Below are 23,380 nucleotides of genomic sequence, written 5' to 3'. Positions count from 1 at the left end.
ACTTCCAATTGCGTCGGGAATGTTGTAAGATGTATGGTAGTCGCACATGTAGGGCATGGTGGAAGTTGTGGTGAATTGGTTACATTTTGCGGTTGTGGTACACTATCCATGTTGCAAGTTTATTTCAACAATAATCGTGCGGTTCTGCGGTTCAGTACGTTTTGCGGTGGTCTTCTTATTCGCGGGTTTTCCTTTTCTTCGAGGTATAGGCGGTTTCTTCAGTGAGGTTGGTGGTAGAATGGAACTGGTCGGTAGACATGAGGCTAACGGTTGTAACTACAACGCAGGACGGCTAAGGTGGATCGTGTGCGGATGCAGGGGTTCACAGAAAAATAAATAATTTGTGACGAGTGAACCAACACCTTCTAACGGAAAAGCTGGTAGAGTAACCAAGATGGATACCGAAGTATGCTGCGGTTGTCTTAAAACCTCATGGAAATATAATATGTAGAGACAACAACATCTGGGTTACCGCAAGGTGATAGTTTTATTGAGTCTACATGTTTCGCCACTTACGGTGGCGTCTTCAGGACAATTTAAACATAGAAAACAAATACTGAAGTACATAAAATGCGGTGCATATGGGGTTACAAAGGTTAACAAGACGTAACGTCACAATAATTGATTTGACAACTTTAAAATGAAAGTGAAAGTAAAAGTTAATAATGCATTGTCAGTGTCTTTTCCAAAATGGACAACACCTCACAGGACATTCCGTACCATTCCAAAAGGCTTCACTCGGAAAGAGGTACTACTTCCAATTGCGTCGGGAATGTTGTAAGATGTATGGTAGTCGCACATGTAGGGCATGGTGGAAGTTGTGGTGAATTGGTTACATTTTGCGGTTGTGGTACACTATCCATGTTGCAAGTTTATTTCAACAATAATCGTGCGGTTCTGCGGTTCAGTACGTTTTGCGGTGGTCTTCTTATTCGCGGGTTTTCCTTTTCTTCGAGGTATAGGCGGTTTCTTCAGTGAGGTTGGTGGTAGAATGGAACTGGTCGGTAGACATGAGGCTAACGGTTGTAACTACAACGCAGGACGGCTAAGGTGGATCGTGTGCGGATGCAGGGGTTCACAGAAAAATAAATAATTTGTGACGAGTGAACCAACACCTTCTAACGGAAAAGCTGGTAGAGTAACCAAGATGGATCCCGAAGTATGCTGCGGTTGTCTTAAAACCTCATGGAAATATAATATGTAGAGACAACAACATCTGGGTTACCGCAAGGTGATAGTTTTATTGAGTCTACATGTTTCGCCACTTACGGTGGCGTCTTCAGGACAATTTAAACATAGAAAACAAATACTGAAGTACATAAAATGCGGTGCATATGGGGTTACAAAGGTTAACAAGACGTAACGTCACAATAATTGATTTGACAACTTTAAAATGAAAGTGAAAGTAAAAGTTAATAATGCATTGTCAGTGTCTTTTCCAAAATGGACAACACCTCACAGGACATTCCGTACCATTCCAAAAGGCTTCACTCGGAAAGAGGTACTACTTCCAATTGCGTCGGGAATGTTGTAAGATGTATGGTAGTCGCACATGTAGGGCATGGTGGAAGTTGTGGTGAATTGGTTACATTTTGCGGTTGTGGTACACTATCCATGTTGCAAGTTTATTTCAACAATAATCGTGCGGTTCTGCGGTTCAGTACGTTTTGCGGTGGTCTTCTTATTCGCGGGTTTTCCTTTTCTTCGAGGTATAGGCGGTTTCTTCAGTGAGGTTGGTGGTAGAATGGAACTGGTCGGTAGACATGAGGCTAACGGTTGTAACTACAACGCAGGACGGCTAAGGTGGATCGTGTGCGGATGCAGGGGTTCACAGAAAAATAAATAATTTGTGACGAGTGAACCAACACCTTCTAACGGAAAAGCTGGTAGAGTAACCAAGATGGTTCACAGAAAAATAAATAATTTGTGACGAGTGAACCAACACCTTCTAACGGAAAAGCTGGTAGAGTAACCAAGATGGTTACTCTACCAGCTTTTCCGTTAGAAGGTGTTGGTTCACTCGTCACAAATTATTTATTTTTCTGTGAACAATTTGTGACGAGTGAACCAACACCTTCTAACGGAAAAGCTGGTAGAGTAACCAAGATGGTTACTCTACCAGCTTTTCCGTTAGAAGGTGTTGGTTCACTCGTCACAAATTATTTATTTTTCTGTGAACCCCTGCATCCGCACACGATCCACCTTAGCCGTCCTGCGTTGTAGTTACAACCGTTAGCCTCATGTCTACCGACCAGTTCCATTCTACCACCAACCTCACTGAAGAAACCGCCTATACCTCGAAGAAAAGGAAAACCCGCGAATAAGAAGACCACCGCAAAACGTACTGAACCGCAGAACCGCACGATTATTGTTGAAATAAACTTGCAACATGGATAGTGTACCACAACCGCAAAATGTAACCAATTCACCACAACTTCCACCATGCCCTACATGTGCGACTACCATACATCTTACAACATTCCCGACGCAATTGGAAGTAGTACCTCTTTCCGAGTGAAGCCTTTTGGAATGGTACGGAATGTCCTGTGAGGTGTTGTCCATTTTGGAAAAGACACTGACAATGCATTATTAACTTTTACTTTCACTTTCATTTTAAAGTTGTCAAATCAATTATTGTGACGTTACGTCTTGTTAACCTTTGTAACCCCATATGCACCGCATTTTATGTACTTCAGTATTTGTTTTCTATGTTTAAATTGTCCTGAAGACGCCACCGTAAGTGGCGAAACATGTAGACTCAATAAAACTATCACCTTGCGGTAACCCAGATGTTGTTGTCTCTACATATTATATTTCCATGAGGTTTTAAGACAACCGCAGCATACTTCGGTATCCATCTTGGTTACTCTACCAGCTTTTCCGTTAGAAGGTGTTGGTTCACTCGTCACAAATTATTTATTTTTCTGTGAACCCCTGCATCCGCACACGATCCACCTTAGCCGTCCTGCGTTGTAGTTACAACCGTTAGCCTCATGTCTACCGACCAGTTCCATTCTACCACCAACCTCACTGAAGAAACCGCCTATACCTCGAAGAAAAGGAAAACCCGCGAATAAGAAGACCACCGCAAAACGTACTGAACCGCAGAACCGCACGATTATTGTTGAAATAAACTTGCAACATGGATAGTGTACCACAACCGCAAAATGTAACCAATTCACCACAACTTCCACCATGCCCTACATGTGCGACTACCATACATCTTACAACATTCCCGACGCAATTGGAAGTAGTACCTCTTTCCGAGTGAAGCCTTTTGGAATGGTACGGAATGTCCTGTGAGGTGTTGTCCATTTTGGAAAAGACACTGACAATGCATTATTAACTTTTACTTTCACTTTCATTTTAAAGTTGTCAAATCAATTATTGTGACGTTACGTCTTGTTAACCTTTGTAACCCCATATGCACCGCATTTTATGTACTTCAGTATTTGTTTTCTATGTTTAAATTGTCCTGAAGACGCCACCGTAAGTGGCGAAACATGTAGACTCAATAAAACTATCACCTTGCGGTAACCCAGATGTTGTTGTCTCTACATATTATATTTCCATGAGGTTTTAAGACAACCGCAGCATACTTCGGTATCCATCTTGGTTACTCTACCAGCTTTTCCGTTAGAAGGTGTTGGTTCACTCGTCACAAATTATTTATTTTTCTGTGAACCCCTGCATCCGCACACGATCCACCTTAGCCGTCCTGCGTTGTAGTTACAACCGTTAGCCTCATGTCTACCGACCAGTTCCATTCTACCACCAACCTCACTGAAGAAACCGCCTATACCTCGAAGAAAAGGAAAACCCGCGAATAAGAAGACCACCGCAAAACGTACTGAACCGCAGAACCGCACGATTATTGTTGAAATAAACTTGCAACATGGATAGTGTACCACAACCGCAAAATGTAACCAATTCACCACAACTTCCACCATGCCCTACATGTGCGACTACCATACATCTTACAACATTCCCGACGCAATTGGAAGTAGTACCTCTTTCCGAGTGAAGCCTTTTGGAATGGTACGGAATGTCCTGTGAGGTGTTGTCCATTTTGGAAAAGACACTGACAATGCATTATTAACTTTTACTTTCACTTTCATTTTAAAGTTGTCAAATCAATTATTGTGACGTTACGTCTTGTTAACCTTTGTAACCCCATATGCACCGCATTTTATGTACTTCAGTATTTGTTTTCTATGTTTAAATTGTCCTGAAGACGCCACCGTAAGTGGCGAAACATGTAGACTCAATAAAACTATCACCTTGCGGTAACCCAGATGTTGTTGTCTCTACATATTATATTTCCATGAGGTTTTAAGACAACCGCAGCATACTTCGGTATCCATCTTGGTTACTCTACCAGCTTTTCCGTTAGAAGGTGTTGGTTCACTCGTCACAAATTATTTATTTTTCTGTGAACCCCTGCATCCGCACACGATCCACCTTAGCCGTCCTGCGTTGTAGTTACAACCGTTAGCCTCATGTCTACCGACCAGTTCCATTCTACCACCAACCTCACTGAAGAAACCGCCTATACCTCGAAGAAAAGGAAAACCCGCGAATAAGAAGACCACCGCAAAACGTACTGAACCGCAGAACCGCACGATTATTGTTGAAATAAACTTGCAACATGGATAGTGTACCACAACCGCAAAATGTAACCAATTCACCACAACTTCCACCATGCCCTACATGTGCGACTACCATACATCTTACAACATTCCCGACGCAATTGGAAGTAGTACCTCTTTCCGAGTGAAGCCTTTTGGAATGGTACGGAATGTCCTGTGAGGTGTTGTCCATTTTGGAAAAGACACTGACAATGCATTATTAACTTTTACTTTCACTTTCATTTTAAAGTTGTCAAATCAATTATTGTGACGTTACGTCTTGTTAACCTTTGTAACCCCATATGCACCGCATTTTATGTACTTCAGTATTTGTTTTCTATGTTTAAATTGTCCTGAAGACGCCACCGTAAGTGGCGAAACATGTAGACTCAATAAAACTATCACCTTGCGGTAACCCAGATGTTGTTGTCTCTACATATTATATTTCCATGAGGTTTTAAGACAACCGCAGCATACTTCGGTATCCATCTTGGTTACTCTACCAGCTTTTCCGTTAGAAGGTGTTGGTTCACTCGTCACAAATTATTTATTTTTCTGTGAACCCCTGCATCCGCACACGATCCACCTTAGCCGTCCTGCGTTGTAGTTACAACCGTTAGCCTCATGTCTACCGACCAGTTCCATTCTACCACCAACCTCACTGAAGAAACCGCCTATACCTCGAAGAAAAGGAAAACCCGCGAATAAGAAGACCACCGCAAAACGTACTGAACCGCAGAACCGCACGATTATTGTTGAAATAAACTTGCAACATGGATAGTGTACCACAACCGCAAAATGTAACCAATTCACCACAACTTCCACCATGCCCTACATGTGCGACTACCATACATCTTACAACATTCCCGACGCAATTGGAAGTAGTACCTCTTTCCGAGTGAAGCCTTTTGGAATGGTACGGAATGTCCTGTGAGGTGTTGTCCATTTTGGAAAAGACACTGACAATGCATTATTAACTTTTACTTTCACTTTCATTTTAAAGTTGTCAAATCAATTATTGTGACGTTACGTCTTGTTAACCTTTGTAACCCCATATGCACCGCATTTTATGTACTTCAGTATTTGTTTTCTATGTTTAAATTGTCCTGAAGACGCCACCGTAAGTGGCGAAACATGTAGACTCAATAAAACTATCACCTTGCGGTAACCCAGATGTTGTTGTCTCTACATATTATATTTCCATGAGGTTTTAAGACAACCGCAGCATACTTCGGTATCCATCTTGGTTACTCTACCAGCTTTTCCGTTAGAAGGTGTTGGTTCACTCGTCACAAATTATTTATTTTTCTGTGAACCCCTGCATCCGCACACGATCCACCTTAGCCGTCCTGCGTTGTAGTTACAACCGTTAGCCTCATGTCTACCGACCAGTTCCATTCTACCACCAACCTCACTGAAGAAACCGCCTATACCTCGAAGAAAAGGAAAACCCGCGAATAAGAAGACCACCGCAAAACGTACTGAACCGCAGAACCGCACGATTATTGTTGAAATAAACTTGCAACATGGATAGTGTACCACAACCGCAAAATGTAACCAATTCACCACAACTTCCACCATGCCCTACATGTGCGACTACCATACATCTTACAACATTCCCGACGCAATTGGAAGTAGTACCTCTTTCCGAGTGAAGCCTTTTGGAATGGTACGGAATGTCCTGTGAGGTGTTGTCCATTTTGGAAAAGACACTGACAATGCATTATTAACTTTTACTTTCACTTTCATTTTAAAGTTGTCAAATCAATTATTGTGACGTTACGTCTTGTTAACCTTTGTAACCCCATATGCACCGCATTTTATGTACTTCAGTATTTGTTTTCTATGTTTAAATTGTCCTGAAGACGCCACCGTAAGTGGCGAAACATGTAGACTCAATAAAACTATCACCTTGCGGTAACCCAGATGTTGTTGTCTCTACATATTATATTTCCATGAGGTTTTAAGACAACCGCAGCATACTTCGGTATCCATCTTGGTTACTCTACCAGCTTTTCCGTTAGAAGGTGTTGGTTCACTCGTCACAAATTATTTATTTTTCTGTGAACCCCTGCATCCGCACACGATCCACCTTAGCCGTCCTGCGTTGTAGTTACAACCGTTAGCCTCATGTCTACCGACCAGTTCCATTCTACCACCAACCTCACTGAAGAAACCGCCTATACCTCGAAGAAAAGGAAAACCCGCGAATAAGAAGACCACCGCAAAACGTACTGAACCGCAGAACCGCACGATTATTGTTGAAATAAACTTGCAACATGGATAGTGTACCACAACCGCAAAATGTAACCAATTCACCACAACTTCCACCATGCCCTACATGTGCGACTACCATACATCTTACAACATTCCCGACGCAATTGGAAGTAGTACCTCTTTCCGAGTGAAGCCTTTTGGAATGGTACGGAATGTCCTGTGAGGTGTTGTCCATTTTGGAAAAGACACTGACAATGCATTATTAACTTTTACTTTCACTTTCATTTTAAAGTTGTCAAATCAATTATTGTGACGTTACGTCTTGTTAACCTTTGTAACCCCATATGCACCGCATTTTATGTACTTCAGTATTTGTTTTCTATGTTTAAATTGTCCTGAAGACGCCACCGTAAGTGGCGAAACATGTAGACTCAATAAAACTATCACCTTGCGGTAACCCAGATGTTGTTGTCTCTACATATTATATTTCCATGAGGTTTTAAGACAACCGCAGCATACTTCGGTATCCATCTTGGTTACTCTACCAGCTTTTCCGTTAGAAGGTGTTGGTTCACTCGTCACAAATTATTTATTTTTCTGTGAACCCCTGCATCCGCACACGATCCACCTTAGCCGTCCTGCGTTGTAGTTACAACCGTTAGCCTCATGTCTACCGACCAGTTCCATTCTACCACCAACCTCACTGAAGAAACCGCCTATACCTCGAAGAAAAGGAAAACCCGCGAATAAGAAGACCACCGCAAAACGTACTGAACCGCAGAACCGCACGATTATTGTTGAAATAAACTTGCAACATGGATAGTGTACCACAACCGCAAAATGTAACCAATTCACCACAACTTCCACCATGCCCTACATGTGCGACTACCATACATCTTACAACATTCCCGACGCAATTGGAAGTAGTACCTCTTTCCGAGTGAAGCCTTTTGGAATGGTACGGAATGTCCTGTGAGGTGTTGTCCATTTTGGAAAAGACACTGACAATGCATTATTAACTTTTACTTTCACTTTCATTTTAAAGTTGTCAAATCAATTATTGTGACGTTACGTCTTGTTAACCTTTGTAACCCCATATGCACCGCATTTTATGTACTTCAGTATTTGTTTTCTATGTTTAAATTGTCCTGAAGACGCCACCGTAAGTGGCGAAACATGTAGACTCAATAAAACTATCACCTTGCGGTAACCCAGATGTTGTTGTCTCTACATATTATATTTCCATGAGGTTTTAAGACAACCGCAGCATACTTCGGTATCCATCTTGGTTACTCTACCAGCTTTTCCGTTAGAAGGTGTTGGTTCACTCGTCACAAATTATTTATTTTTCTGTGAACCCCTGCATCCGCACACGATCCACCTTAGCCGTCCTGCGTTGTAGTTACAACCGTTAGCCTCATGTCTACCGACCAGTTCCATTCTACCACCAACCTCACTGAAGAAACCGCCTATACCTCGAAGAAAAGGAAAACCCGCGAATAAGAAGACCACCGCAAAACGTACTGAACCGCAGAACCGCACGATTATTGTTGAAATAAACTTGCAACATGGATAGTGTACCACAACCGCAAAATGTAACCAATTCACCACAACTTCCACCATGCCCTACATGTGCGACTACCATACATCTTACAACATTCCCGACGCAATTGGAAGTAGTACCTCTTTCCGAGTGAAGCCTTTTGGAATGGTACGGAATGTCCTGTGAGGTGTTGTCCATTTTGGAAAAGACACTGACAATGCATTATTAACTTTTACTTTCACTTTCATTTTAAAGTTGTCAAATCAATTATTGTGACGTTACGTCTTGTTAACCTTTGTAACCCCATATGCACCGCATTTTATGTACTTCAGTATTTGTTTTCTATGTTTAAATTGTCCTGAAGACGCCACCGTAAGTGGCGAAACATGTAGACTCAATAAAACTATCACCTTGCGGTAACCCAGATGTTGTTGTCTCTACATATTATATTTCCATGAGGTTTTAAGACAACCGCAGCATACTTCGGTATCCATCTTGGTTACTCTACCAGCTTTTCCGTTAGAAGGTGTTGGTTCACTCGTCACAAATTATTTATTTTTCTGTGAACCCCTGCATCCGCACACGATCCACCTTAGCCGTCCTGCGTTGTAGTTACAACCGTTAGCCTCATGTCTACCGACCAGTTCCATTCTACCACCAACCTCACTGAAGAAACCGCCTATACCTCGAAGAAAAGGAAAACCCGCGAATAAGAAGACCACCGCAAAACGTACTGAACCGCAGAACCGCACGATTATTGTTGAAATAAACTTGCAACATGGATAGTGTACCACAACCGCAAAATGTAACCAATTCACCACAACTTCCACCATGCCCTACATGTGCGACTACCATACATCTTACAACATTCCCGACGCAATTGGAAGTAGTACCTCTTTCCGAGTGAAGCCTTTTGGAATGGTACGGAATGTCCTGTGAGGTGTTGTCCATTTTGGAAAAGACACTGACAATGCATTATTAACTTTTACTTTCACTTTCATTTTAAAGTTGTCAAATCAATTATTGTGACGTTACGTCTTGTTAACCTTTGTAACCCCATATGCACCGCATTTTATGTACTTCAGTATTTGTTTTCTATGTTTAAATTGTCCTGAAGACGCCACCGTAAGTGGCGAAACATGTAGACTCAATAAAACTATCACCTTGCGGTAACCCAGATGTTGTTGTCTCTACATATTATATTTCCATGAGGTTTTAAGACAACCGCAGCATACTTCGGTATCCATCTTGGTTACTCTACCAGCTTTTCCGTTAGAAGGTGTTGGTTCACTCGTCACAAATTATTTATTTTTCTGTGAACCCCTGCATCCGCACACGATCCACCTTAGCCGTCCTGCGTTGTAGTTACAACCGTTAGCCTCATGTCTACCGACCAGTTCCATTCTACCACCAACCTCACTGAAGAAACCGCCTATACCTCGAAGAAAAGGAAAACCCGCGAATAAGAAGACCACCGCAAAACGTACTGAACCGCAGAACCGCACGATTATTGTTGAAATAAACTTGCAACATGGATAGTGTACCACAACCGCAAAATGTAACCAATTCACCACAACTTCCACCATGCCCTACATGTGCGACTACCATACATCTTACAACATTCCCGACGCAATTGGAAGTAGTACCTCTTTCCGAGTGAAGCCTTTTGGAATGGTACGGAATGTCCTGTGAGGTGTTGTCCATTTTGGAAAAGACACTGACAATGCATTATTAACTTTTACTTTCACTTTCATTTTAAAGTTGTCAAATCAATTATTGTGACGTTACGTCTTGTTAACCTTTGTAACCCCATATGCACCGCATTTTATGTACTTCAGTATTTGTTTTCTATGTTTAAATTGTCCTGAAGACGCCACCGTAAGTGGCGAAACATGTAGACTTAATAAAACTATCACCTTGCGGTAACCCAGATGTTGTTGTCTCTACATATTATATTTCCATGAGGTTTTAAGACAACCGCAGCATACTTCGGTATCCATCTTGGTTACTCTACCAGCTTTTCCGTTAGAAGGTGTTGGTTCACTCGTCACAAATTATTTATTTTTCTGTGAACCCCTGCATCCGCACACGATCCACCTTAGCCGTCCTGCGTTGTAGTTACAACCGTTAGCCTCATGTCTACCGACCAGTTCCATTCTACCACCAACCTCACTGAAGAAACCGCCTATACCTCGAAGAAAAGGAAAACCCGCGAATAAGAAGACCACCGCAAAACGTACTGAACCGCAGAACCGCACGATTATTGTTGAAATAAACTTGCAACATGGATAGTGTACCACAACCGCAAAATGTAACCAATTCACCACAACTTCCACCATGCCCTACATGTGCGACTACCATACATCTTACAACATTCCCGACGCAATTGGAAGTAGTACCTCTTTCCGAGTGAAGCCTTTTGGAATGGTACGGAATGTCCTGTGAGGTGTTGTCCATTTTGGAAAAGACACTGACAATGCATTATTAACTTTTACTTTCACTTTCATTTTAAAGTTGTCAAATCAATTATTGTGACGTTACGTCTTGTTAACCTTTGTAACCCCATATGCACCGCATTTTATGTACTTCAGTATTTGTTTTCTATGTTTAAATTGTCCTGAAGACGCCACCGTAAGTGGCGAAACATGTAGACTCAATAAAACTATCACCTTGCGGTAACCCAGATGTTGTTGTCTCTACATATTATATTTCCATGAGGTTTTAAGACAACCGCAGCATACTTCGGTATCCATCTTGGTTACTCTACCAGCTTTTCCGTTAGAAGGTGTTGGTTCACTCGTCACAAATTATTTATTTTTCTGTGAACCCCTGCATCCGCACACGATCCACCTTAGCCGTCCTGCGTTGTAGTTACAACCGTTAGCCTCATGTCTACCGACCAGTTCCATTCTACCACCAACCTCACTGAAGAAACCGCCTATACCTCGAAGAAAAGGAAAACCCGCGAATAAGAAGACCACCGCAAAACGTACTGAACCGCAGAACCGCACGATTATTGTTGAAATAAACTTGCAACATGGATAGTGTACCACAACCGCAAAATGTAACCAATTCACCACAACTTCCACCATGCCCTACATGTGCGACTACCATACATCTTACAACATTCCCGACGCAATTGGAAGTAGTACCTCTTTCCGAGTGAAGCCTTTTGGAATGGTACGGAATGTCCTGTGAGGTGTTGTCCATTTTGGAAAAGACACTGACAATGCATTATTAACTTTTACTTTCACTTTCATTTTAAAGTTGTCAAATCAATTATTGTGACGTTACGTCTTGTTAACCTTTGTAACCCCATATGCACCGCATTTTATGTACTTCAGTATTTGTTTTCTATGTTTAAATTGTCCTGAAGACGCCACCGTAAGTGGCGAAACATGTAGACTCAATAAAACTATCACCTTGCGGTAACCCAGATGTTGTTGTCTCTACATATTATATTTCCATGAGGTTTTAAGACAACCGCAGCATACTTCGGTATCCATCTTGGTTACTCTACCAGCTTTTCCGTTAGAAGGTGTTGGTTCACTCGTCACAAATTATTTATTTTTCTGTGAACCCCTGCATCCGCACACGATCCACCTTAGCCGTCCTGCGTTGTAGTTACAACCGTTAGCCTCATGTCTACCGACCAGTTCCATTCTACCACCAACCTCACTGAAGAAACCGCCTATACCTCGAAGAAAAGGAAAACCCGCGAATAAGAAGACCACCGCAAAACGTACTGAACCGCAGAACCGCACGATTATTGTTGAAATAAACTTGCAACATGGATAGTGTACCACAACCGCAAAATGTAACCAATTCACCACAACTTCCACCATGCCCTACATGTGCGACTACCATACATCTTACAACATTCCCGACGCAATTGGAAGTAGTACCTCTTTCCGAGTGAAGCCTTTTGGAATGGTACGGAATGTCCTGTGAGGTGTTGTCCATTTTGGAAAAGACACTGACAATGCATTATTAACTTTTACTTTCACTTTCATTTTAAAGTTGTCAAATCAATTATTGTGACGTTACGTCTTGTTAACCTTTGTAACCCCATATGCACCGCATTTTATGTACTTCAGTATTTGTTTTCTATGTTTAAATTGTCCTGAAGACGCCACCGTAAGTGGCGAAACATGTAGACTCAATAAAACTATCACCTTGCGGTAACCCAGATGTTGTTGTCTCTACATATTATACATTCATAACTTTGATTAAACCAGGTTTAATCCACTTTTCTACATGTATAAGGAAATGCCTGTACCAAGTCAGGAATATGACAGTTGTTTTCCATTCGTTTGATGTGTTTGAGCTTTAAATTTTGCCATTTGATAAGGGACTTGCCATTTTAAATTTACCTTGGAGTTCGGTTATTTTTGTTATTTTTACTTTTTATTTACTAGGGAGATTTAGAGTTTGACATAGTACGTGTACTATGACCATGATAACCCGTTTTAGGGATTTTACTCAATATGGCTTGCAAGTTATATTGTATGTCTCAACTATGGGAATGTCAATAACAATAAAATCTTTTTACTGATATTTAAATGTTTTCTTTAGAATTTAAGAGATCAAAGGACCACCATCTACAAACACAACTATGCAACTAAGAGACAAGCTACATGTACATTTGTATTCACTTTTGATCTGCATTGCGAAAAACTTATTATAGCTACTTAAGAATATTGATTAATGCATAAATTTACAATTGATCATGTTTGATAACATATGTATATCTTCAAAAATAATCAAGTTTGGTAAAGGTTGTTTTATTGTAAATATTTTTTTCCCTTATTATCATAATGAATATAAATTATTAGCAACTGTAAAGAAAAAATGAGGTACCAAATTGTATTGGTCCCAAAATGTCCTGATACAGAAATGTCTGAAACAGTACGGAATTACTTTTGAACAGGATGCCCAAATGTCTTGGTTCTGAAATGTCTTGTACTGGATGAAGGATGGAAAAGAAGGATATGCTTGGTAGGCATGGTAGGGGCAGAAATTTAGCCTTGCATCATGCCAACTACAGACCCCTCATTTTGCCTCATTGTGGCCTTCACTTTATAAGAGACATCAAATTTATGGTCCCTATTGAGTATTCTAACCTGATGTGTCTGCAAATTTGTAAATCCTGCTCTGCTGAACAGATGCCCAGCGTTGATTAACTGCTGGAAGGGCAGAAGTCCAGGGATGACTGTATTTCTATAACCCAGTCAACATGGTCAATGCTTAGGGTCACCACATAAGTATTTAAAATCTAAATTGATATGAGGTAGGTGCTACATTGAACTGATGAGCTCCCAAAGGTTATTGGTTTTTAACAAGTAGATTTGGCATGTTTGATTTAATTCAATAATTAAGGTCAGTTGGATTTATAAATTTCCAGGAAACCATTTGCTTCTTATTGGTGTAATAAGATACAAATTTACTGGAAATCATATGTTTCTATATTAAGATGACGACAAACCTTAAAAAACAGAGAATCCAAAAGACTGCCTTTAATGCCATGTTCTTGGAGGTTTTTCAGAACCATATATAGTATATAGACCCAAACAACCCTTCTACTATTTATGCTCCCTTTACGTGTATAACCTTTTTGTCCTATTGGAACCAAATCATTAGATGATACATAAAAAAATATTCTGGATATATTAATTCTTAAATGAAGTAGATAATATTTGGCTTTTAAGCAACTCCTGAATTGTTTTTAGGTTCATAAAATGAACTATACTGTTTTGGAGTCCCTACAAAATATTGATCTGTAGCCCTTTGCCAGTTTTGACAAATTTCTTAAATCTTTTAAAACCTGAAATATACTTGATTGATAGTGATCTGATATTTTTATATATTTCCATTCTAAATTGATGAAAAATAAAAATAGGATTACCAACTTTGTTTTTACGGTACACATCATACAAACTGGTATTCTAGAGAAAAAAAAATTAAACGTTAAAATAAATGTAACGACATAGGATCACAGTAAGCTGTAAGGGAGCTACCATTTGATTTTTATCGGGGGGGGAAAGGGGGGGGGGGGGGGGGGGGGGGGGGGGGGGCTAGGATGAAATTTGAAAAAAAAGGCAGGACAGGAGTTTTGAGTAAAAAAAAAAGGCAGGATAACTTGGCAAAATAAAAAAAGGCAGGATTACAATTTATGTAAAAAAAGTCAGGATAAACTAATAAAAAAAATGTCAGGACCTAACAGAGTGAAAAATAAAAAGGCAGGGTCGACAGATTAGAACTAAAAAAAAAAAATGCAGGACAAAGTTTTTCATCCTAGCCCCCCCATAAAAATCAAATGGTAGCTCCCTAAAATGTAAATTTAAATGTTTTTCACTAGCAACTAGGTAACAGATTGATTATTTTATATCAAGCAAATGGAAATTTATGTATTGACAAGATATTAATTTTTAAGAATCTATTCATCATATAGATATAAGAAGATGTGGTATGAGTGCCAATGAGACAACTCTCCATCCAAGTCACAATTTGTAAAAGTAAACCATTATAGGTCAAAGTACGGCCTTCAACACAGAGCCTTGTCTCACACCCACCAGCAAGCTATAAAGGGCCCCAAAAATGACTAGTGTAAAACCATTCAAACAGGAAAACAAACAGGCTATTCTATGTAAAAAACGAGAAACAAAAAACACTTATGAACCACATCAACAAAAGACAACAACTGAACATCACTGAACATCAGGTTTACTGAACATCACTGAACATCATGTTCATTTGTAATTGGAGATTTGATGAATTTAAGACAAATTAATGAATGTTTTTCACCAATTGTATTTGCTTTCTATACAAATGTTGACCTATTTTGAAAGAATTTATTTAGTAATATTTCAGAAAATAAAAGAGATGCATTACAATGTATTTTTCTGATTTTCAGTTATAGTTCAACAAGCTAAAGTTGAATGCAAAATGTTACCTAAATATGTGACAAATTAGGCCATTTACTGTATCTTCGACTTAACTTGTTTATTGAAATATATATTTCAGACAACTGGGTCCAAATGGAGATAGTAAAAGATTTAACGAATGAATTGCCACATCATAATTTAATGAAAACATTTCTTCGTCCAATGGAATATTGTAATTCTTTCCATCATATCAACAGTGGTGAAGAAGGTTTGTTGTCTTTTATTGTTTTTTTTCCAAAATATGTTAATATACCTAGTCATGCTTATAGCAGTGGTTTTGTTTAACTGATTCAGGTTTTCCGATATATGCCAGTCACATTAAAAAATCATTTTTATGCAATGAAACTCAGCTAAAATTCATTATTGGTAAATCGTTTATTAATCCAATATTTTAAATCTATTTTACATCCTTAGCGTATTAATATGTTTCTGACTAAATTTTACCCCATTTTGTTATGCAGCTCATAGTATTCCAGCAAGATGTTTCCTTGAAAACCGACATGGAATTGAATGTTTTTAGAACATGATGAAAGATGAAACCTCACAATTTTTAGAAATGGAGACTCTTAAAAAAATCTTTACATGACAAAAAAAAAAGAAAAAAAAAAGCAAGATATGAAATACAGGTATATTAAATAAATAAAGACTTATTATATAATAAGTATAAAAAAAAAGAAAAAATTAAAGCACTAAATAAAACAGAAAAATGTGAAATCCTATAATGTAACAATTTGTGACCATCAAATTCAATGAACACTATATAATTACCCAGTAGTGACTATGATCAGAAAAATATCCAGAGCAACCAAATATAAAACTGCAAGAAATTTGTTGCTGAACCTGTACTATTTTAATAATTATACCCCAGCTTTAAAACCCCTGCTTTAAAAAAAGTGGGGGTATACTCTTTTACCTCTGTCTGTTCGTCCATCAATCCGTCAGTCCATCTGTCAGTCCGTCTGTCCGTCCCATGAATATTTTTGTCGCATCTTTCTCAGGAAGAACATTACAAAGATTTCTGAAATTTGGTTTCAGGGTTTATATAAGTCATGCAGCTATACCGTGTGATGTGTTTTCAGATTCATCACTCAACAACTTCCTGTTTACCGAACACTTTCATCATTTTACACAGGATAGCCAAATTGAAAATTTTCGTCACATTTTCCTCAGGAACTACAATACAAGGATTTCTGAAATTTGGTTTCAGGGTTTATATTAGTCAGCTATACCGTGTGATGCGTTTTCAGATTCATCCCTCAACAACTTCCTGTTTACCGAAATAATTGGGCGGGGGTATCATCAGTGAGCAGAAGCTCGGAGTTTCACTTGTTTTGGATGTCTTCTCTATTTTTCATGTTGGACAATATCCTGACATTGCCAAAGGAACTGATAGGTATTAATACAAAAGTTGTATATACAATGTATAGTGATGGATTTTCAATCTTTGATATGCAATTTCAGTGTTAAACAACAAAGTTATGAGAATTTTACTTAGGTATTTTCACTTAATATCAAAGTATGTCAATCATTTGTTTGTGATGAAGCACATATTGAAGGAAACAAACAAGTTATATTGATTGTGAAATTGGGGTGTGGTCACATTTATGTTGGAAATTGATGACAAGAATACCTTACAGTGACTTGTAATTGTTTACCGGTATATTTTTGTCCTTTGGTATATCAATAGTTTTCTTATTGGCAATCCTACATGTCTCATTATTTTTATACTTAGATTAATATATCTGACAAAAACAGTCTATTTTGATTCATATTGTTATCTTTGATTCAAATCATTTTTTTTTTTTTTTTTTTTTACTTCAGGTGATAGTAGCATATCTGGTTACTCCTTAGAACTAGTTCACATGGTTATGCGTCACGGTGCTCGAAATTCTATGCATAGTTTACCTGGAATAGAACTTCCAACTTTAAGTTGTAAAGTTGAATCAAAGTTTGAAAATATCTCTCGTTTTCTAGATAGAACAAGACAAAAATGGATAAATCAAAAAAAATTTGGATTTGACAGTCTACTTTATCCAAATAAGAACAAATGCCAAGGATCGGATTTGACCCCATTTGGAATGAAACAACACATAATGACTGGTCGCTACCTTCAACGGAAATATGGAAGTCTTCTTAATATTACTCAGTTACATATTCGCAGTACAGGGTATACTAGAACATACCAGAGTGCAGTGGCTGTTCTGCTTGGGTTTTTAAACCACACATATCTGCCTCTAGTCAGAATAAACAGATCTGGAGACGCATCATTTTGTAGTCCCAGTTTGTTTTCAGGGTCCTGCCACTGTCCAGGGGCAGATAAATTACTAACAAAAGCTAAGAAAGAAGCCGACCAAGTGGAAAGGGAGGATATTGATAAACATATGCTGATGAATAGATTAAGGGGAGTGTTAGAAACTGAAATATCTGTTGGCGTTTCAGTATTTTCTCTAATTGATGTTTTAATGACATTTGCTTGCCACGCCATACCATTGCCTTGTTCACAGAATCAACGCAAGTGTGTAAATCAGTCACATCTAGATTTGATTTTCAAGATACAAGATCGTGTAGGTAAACAAATGGTATCAGGAAATAGAAACTATATAAAATATGCTCATTTATATTTACATCCATTATTAGAAGAAATGGCAGATAGAATGAAAAAGGTAGCGAGACGTAAACCAGTGGAATCTTTTGTTTTATACTCTGGTCATGATATAACAATAACACCACTTGCAACTGTTTTAGGAATTCATAATGGAAAATGGCCACCGTTTGCCTCAAGGATAGTCATAGAGTTATATAAAAGGACTGAAAATAAAATGCATTATTTTATCAAAATATTTTTTAATGGAGTGGATGTTACTTCCAAAGCATCATTTTGTAAAAAAAAGACTTTAAAAGGATTCTGCAAATTAAAATATTTTCTTGATTTTGTACATACTCATTTACATGATAATGGACTTGATTCATATGAAGAAGGCTGTAGCAGCACTAATCTTTAAAAGAGCTGTTCAAAAATGTTTTAATATTTATTGTGCAATAAAAAATCATAACAAATATATAAATGAGGGACATATTTTTACATTGAATGGGGTCTTGTTAAATGTTTATTTTAAAATATTTCCCAGTCACATATATCATTGTATATACATAAAATCAAATTTTCAACTTTTCTTTATTTGTAACAAAGAAGAGATTAAGTTTACTTTGTAACAAATTTTGTAGATAATTTTTTTCACTCCATTATTCTGTATTGTATTTTTTATTTTTAGATACATAATATTAATGTGACTGACAAAAGTAAAATATTTGATTCATTTAAGGGTCTTTGTTCAAACATGACAAATGTGGAGAAAACTTTAAAACTTTGTATTTGATAGTTTCCAGCTTAAAGAATAGGAACAAGGGCCAAGGAGAAATTAATTCTGTATATTTTTTTTGGTGGGGTGGGGGAGATCATTCTCTATCCTGTAAACCACATTCAGACCCTTATCCATAATGCTGTGGTCATGGTGGTCTGACCCTTAAGAGCAACTACACACATCAATATAATCATATATCAAGAATGAAGACAACATTGTTGAAAGTTTACATTTTAAATTTATACAAATCTTATTTAAAAAAAGGGCTTCAGTGGTAGAGTGGTCTAAGTAGTCCAACTACTGTCAACAATGCATATATATATATATGAGGCTGTATGTTCAAATCCCTCACATAGCAGGTTTGTTTGACTCCAATCTTAATTGACTAGGATTGTCAGTTTTCCTACCGAAAGTTGGTGGATCTATCTCTGCACTCTGAATTCCTCCACTAATAAAAACTGACCGCCACGAAATAGCACAATAGTGCTTAAATTGGCATTAAACGCCAATCAATTAATAAATCTGATTTAAAATATTGATGCATGAACTAGTCTCTAGTCTTATAAACATGTTTAACCCTGCTACATTCTTTATGTGCCTGTCCCAAGTCAGGAGCCTGTAGTTTTTGTTGGTTCATGTCTGTCATATTTGTTTTTTTCCTTAATTGTTTTGTTATAAATTAGGCTGTTAGTTTTCTAAATTGAATTGTTTCATATTTTTCATGTTGGGGCCTTTTATAGCTGACTATACGTTATGGGTTTTTCTCATTGTTAAAGGCTGTATGGTTGCCTATAATTGCTTACATCCACTTTATTTGAACTTTGGTGGATAGTTGTCTCATTAGCAATCATACCTCATCTCCTTATTTTTATATTTATAACCTTGATGTTATTCATATCTAATGTTAAGCTAAAACATAATGAGGTTCTAGTGTGAAAACCTTTTTGTAATGAATTGCAAGTGTAAAAATATTGTTGATATGAAGTGCTAGTGTGAAAAACCTGTATTAATTTTAACTTAATGAAGTGCTAGAGTGAAACCTTGTGGTAATGAATTTCAGTGTGAAAACCCTGCAGCTGTGGTAATGAATCGCTAGTGTAAAAACATTGTTGATATGAAGTGCTAGTGTGAAAACCTTGTGTAATGATGTGCTGGTGTGAAAAAATTGTGGTAATGAAGTGCTAGTGTGAAAACCTTGTGGTAATGAAGTTTTAGTGTGGAAATTTGTTGTAATGGAGTTAATTTGTGTTCAAACATGTATCTAGTGTACCCTGTTGGGCTTTTGTACTAACATGAAATATAGTTGATTTGATCATTTTCTGTAAATTAACTGTTCATAAAGTATTCAAATTATTTTCTACACTAAGGTTTTCTACCCCAGGCATAGATAATCTTTGCCAGATTTTATACACTAAGGTTTTCTACCCCAGACATTGATAGTCTTTGCCAGATTTTATACACTAAGGTTTTCTACCCCAGGCATAGATAATATTTGCCAGATTTTCTACACTAAGGTTTTCTACCCCAGGCATAGATAATCCTTGCCTGATTTTATACACTAAGGGTTTCTACCCTGGCATAGATAATCTTTGCTAGATTTTATACATTAAGGTTTTCTACCCCAGGCATAGATAATCTTTGCCAGATTTTATACTCTAAGGTTTTCTACCCCAGGCATAGATAATCTTTGTCAGATTTTAAACTCTAAGGTTTTCTACCCCAGGCATAGATAATCTTTGTCAGATTTTATACAGTAAAGTTTTCTGAATATCTAGCATCCCCCCTTTCTGACTTTTAGTACAAAAAATGTTCAAATAACTGGCATTTTGTGAATATTTGAAAAAAATCAAAATCCTGTGGACATGCACACCTCTAGTATGTGTAGAAAAATCCTACAAAATATTAAAGCTGTAGTTCAAAAACTGTAAGAGGAGATAGCCAGACAAACCATGTGTCTATATCCAGTCGGACAATGGATGGATGGACAGGGGTGAATTAAATTAATATGCCCCTCAACATTTTATCGTGGGGCATAAAAGTCATTGTATTAATTATGCTATGTTTTCAAATTATGTCAGATTGTGAAAACTTCCAGTTACTGACTTAAAGCAATGGTTTATATGACATTATGAAGTTATGTATCAAGGGAATATATTATACACTTATTACCTTTGTGTGAAGTTGATATATGATACCTCAACCTGAAAGCAAGAAAGATATCGACTGAGGACGAAGTCATGGGTCTATATACTTTTTATATATCATTGTATCGACCTCATACAAAAGCTACAATAGTTATATTATTATTGTCAATTTACTGGAAATAGAGCTGAAATTCATTTGATTGGTTGTTACAATTACGTCACAAAGTATTGAGGGTTTCAGATTTTTATTTTTAGATACATGCATTTCAAAGATAACTGCAATATCACTTTTCTATCTGCCGTTTTCAGTCTTTCTTCCCAAACACAATTGAACTTGTGACTCTTTCTGAACGAATCAAAATGGTAAAAGTATATAAAATATATATTACATTGTACATGTATTAAAAAAGAAAACGAATTTTAATGATATTAGAGTTTATGATAAGTCATTGCATTATAGGTTTATTTTATCATATTTTGTCAGATTCAGTGTTATCCATTTTATAATTATTTGCATTGTTGATCATTGTTTATTTTATTTAAATTGTTTATTTTGTGTTATTGTTGATAAAAAGTGTCTTGCATTGATTATAAATCAATAAAACATTTGAATTTGTAACACAGGTCTTTCTTTGGCTCTAAACATTAAGGTATTACAATTTTTAAAATTTTAAAACTATTTTCAAATATAATGTCTATTCCACAAGCACTTGTTTCTGTCAATGGGGGGGATTTTTTTGAAAAATCATGATATTTCGTACAAGTGTGCCTGTGAGTCAACTTCGGATTTGACAGTTGAAAATGCACTATGCAGTCTGGGGTCGGTGAATACTGGTAATTGCCACAAACAAATCCAATATTGACTGTGAAAACTCTTTGATACATGTATTACAATATTGAAAAATGTTCACCCATGAAACTGCATATGCCATCCAATCAAAAGTTGCATCACATGTCATTCCGCTTTAAAATTGGGATTTTATACATGTATGCATAATGTAAAAATAAGAAGATGTGATCTGATTGCTCATGAGGCAACTCTCCACCAGAGACCAAATGACTTAGAAGTAAGATACTATAGGCCAATATTATGCAATTATGGACTTTAGATCAGGTTGATACAATGGTTTATCATCCCCAGAGATATGATATTCACCGAGGCCAATGGCCGAGGTTAATGTCTTATCTAAGGGGTTGATAGATCACTGTATCAACTTATATCAAAAGTCAAAAATTATTTTATTACATTTTGTATATTGCTTTTTATCCATGCTCCTTTTACTAAATGTATTGTCTGCTTTGAATTGGCAGTTCCTAAAATTTTATAAGTTGAAATGGTCAATAAGACTGATTAAAAAAAACCTAAACAAAAATGGAGAAGAAAAATGAGAATGTGCATGCCATAATTAGCCTCATTATTGACGTTGCCTAGGAAAAAACTATTTATAAGTACACGTTAGCTGTACCATATATATCTTATATTAACCTCTCGTGATTTTCCCACGGTGAATATACCGGTAATGTTTTATCAAGGAAGAATCCCTACATTTTTAGCCAATGAGAAAAAGAGAATTTTTATACGACCGCAAAAAATTTTGCGGTGGTATATTGGTATCACGTTGTCGTCATCTTCAGCGTTGTCCAAAGACATTTGGTTTCGGGACAATAACTTTAGTAAATGTAAATAGAAATCCATGAAATTTAAACACAAGGTTTATAACAACAAAAGGAAGGTTTGGATTAATTTTGGGGGTTATAGTCTTTCCAGTTTAGGAATAAGGGGCAAAAAGGGGCCCAAATAAGCATTTTTCTAGTTTCCAGACAATAACTTGTGGAACGGTGTATGGATCTCTATGAAATTATACCACAAGTTTCCATACCACAAAGGGATGGTTAGGATTGGCTTTAGGGGGTTATGTCTCAAACCGTTTAGGAATTAGGGGCAAAAAAGGGGGAAAGGCAAGGGTTTCCTGGTTAATGGACAATTAAAAAAGTACAATGTTATGTTTGGATTACCTCCCTTACACTGCTTTTAAATTATGTATAAAGAAATGTTGTATGGTCTTGAGGTGATTAGCTGTCAATTTATTTTTAGAAGTTACTATTTAAAAATGCTAATTAAGGAATATTAATTTTAGCCATGATTATGTATGTCATTTTCTATTTTAAAACTTTTATGATGTATTTAAATGGGTAATTATGGTTGCAAACTCCATTGGAAATTTGAATTGAGATTATGACCATATCTTGAGGGAAAGAATTTTTTTGGGGGAAAAAGGGGGGGGGGGGGGGGGGGGGGGGTAAAAAATTTTTTTTCTCATTTCAGATTTCGTTAAAAGAATTTTTTTTTTTTGGGGGGGGGAGGTCAATTCACAACAGCATAGTGTATTGCACAAAAGACCAAAAAAAGGGGGGAGGGGGTATTTTTTTTTTTTTTTTGGGGGGGGGGGGGGTGTCAATTTGCAACAGTATAGTGTATTGCACAAAAGCAAAAAATTGAATATAAATTCAAATCATATAACCAATTCTAAGTTCTTTGACT

General features: G+C 37.4%; 1 protein-coding gene across 9 annotated transcripts in view; it reads left to right on the top strand.

The window, feature by feature from the left end:
* LOC127719870 (2-phosphoxylose phosphatase 1-like) overlaps positions 1-21,457 on the top strand; it is a 31,090-nt gene extending 9,633 nt beyond the window's left edge. Inside the window, exons 2-4 of one of the 9 annotated variants that reach the window (XR_007990522.1) lie at positions 15,412-15,540; positions 17,154-20,110; positions 20,404-21,457. Coding sequence is in view for 1 of the 9 variants with exons in the window: in XM_052226215.1 (XP_052082175.1) it covers positions 15,412-15,540; positions 17,154-18,334 (1,310 nt within the window). In the remaining 8 variants the exon portion in view is untranslated. Of the gene's footprint in view, positions 1-15,411; positions 15,541-17,153 lie in introns of all 9 variants that reach the window. The other 8 variants (XR_007990521.1, XR_007990519.1, XR_007990517.1 and 5 more) reach the window with 8 other exon arrangements.
* The last annotated feature ends 1,923 nt before the right edge of the window (positions 21,458-23,380 follow it).

Source organism: Mytilus californianus, unplaced genomic scaffold, assembly GCF_021869535.1.
Source record: "Mytilus californianus isolate M0D057914Y unplaced genomic scaffold, xbMytCali1.0.p SCAF_11, whole genome shotgun sequence".
NCBI lineage: Eukaryota > Metazoa > Mollusca > Bivalvia > Mytilida > Mytilidae > Mytilus > Mytilus californianus.
This window is presented reverse-complemented; position numbering and strand designations above follow the sequence as displayed.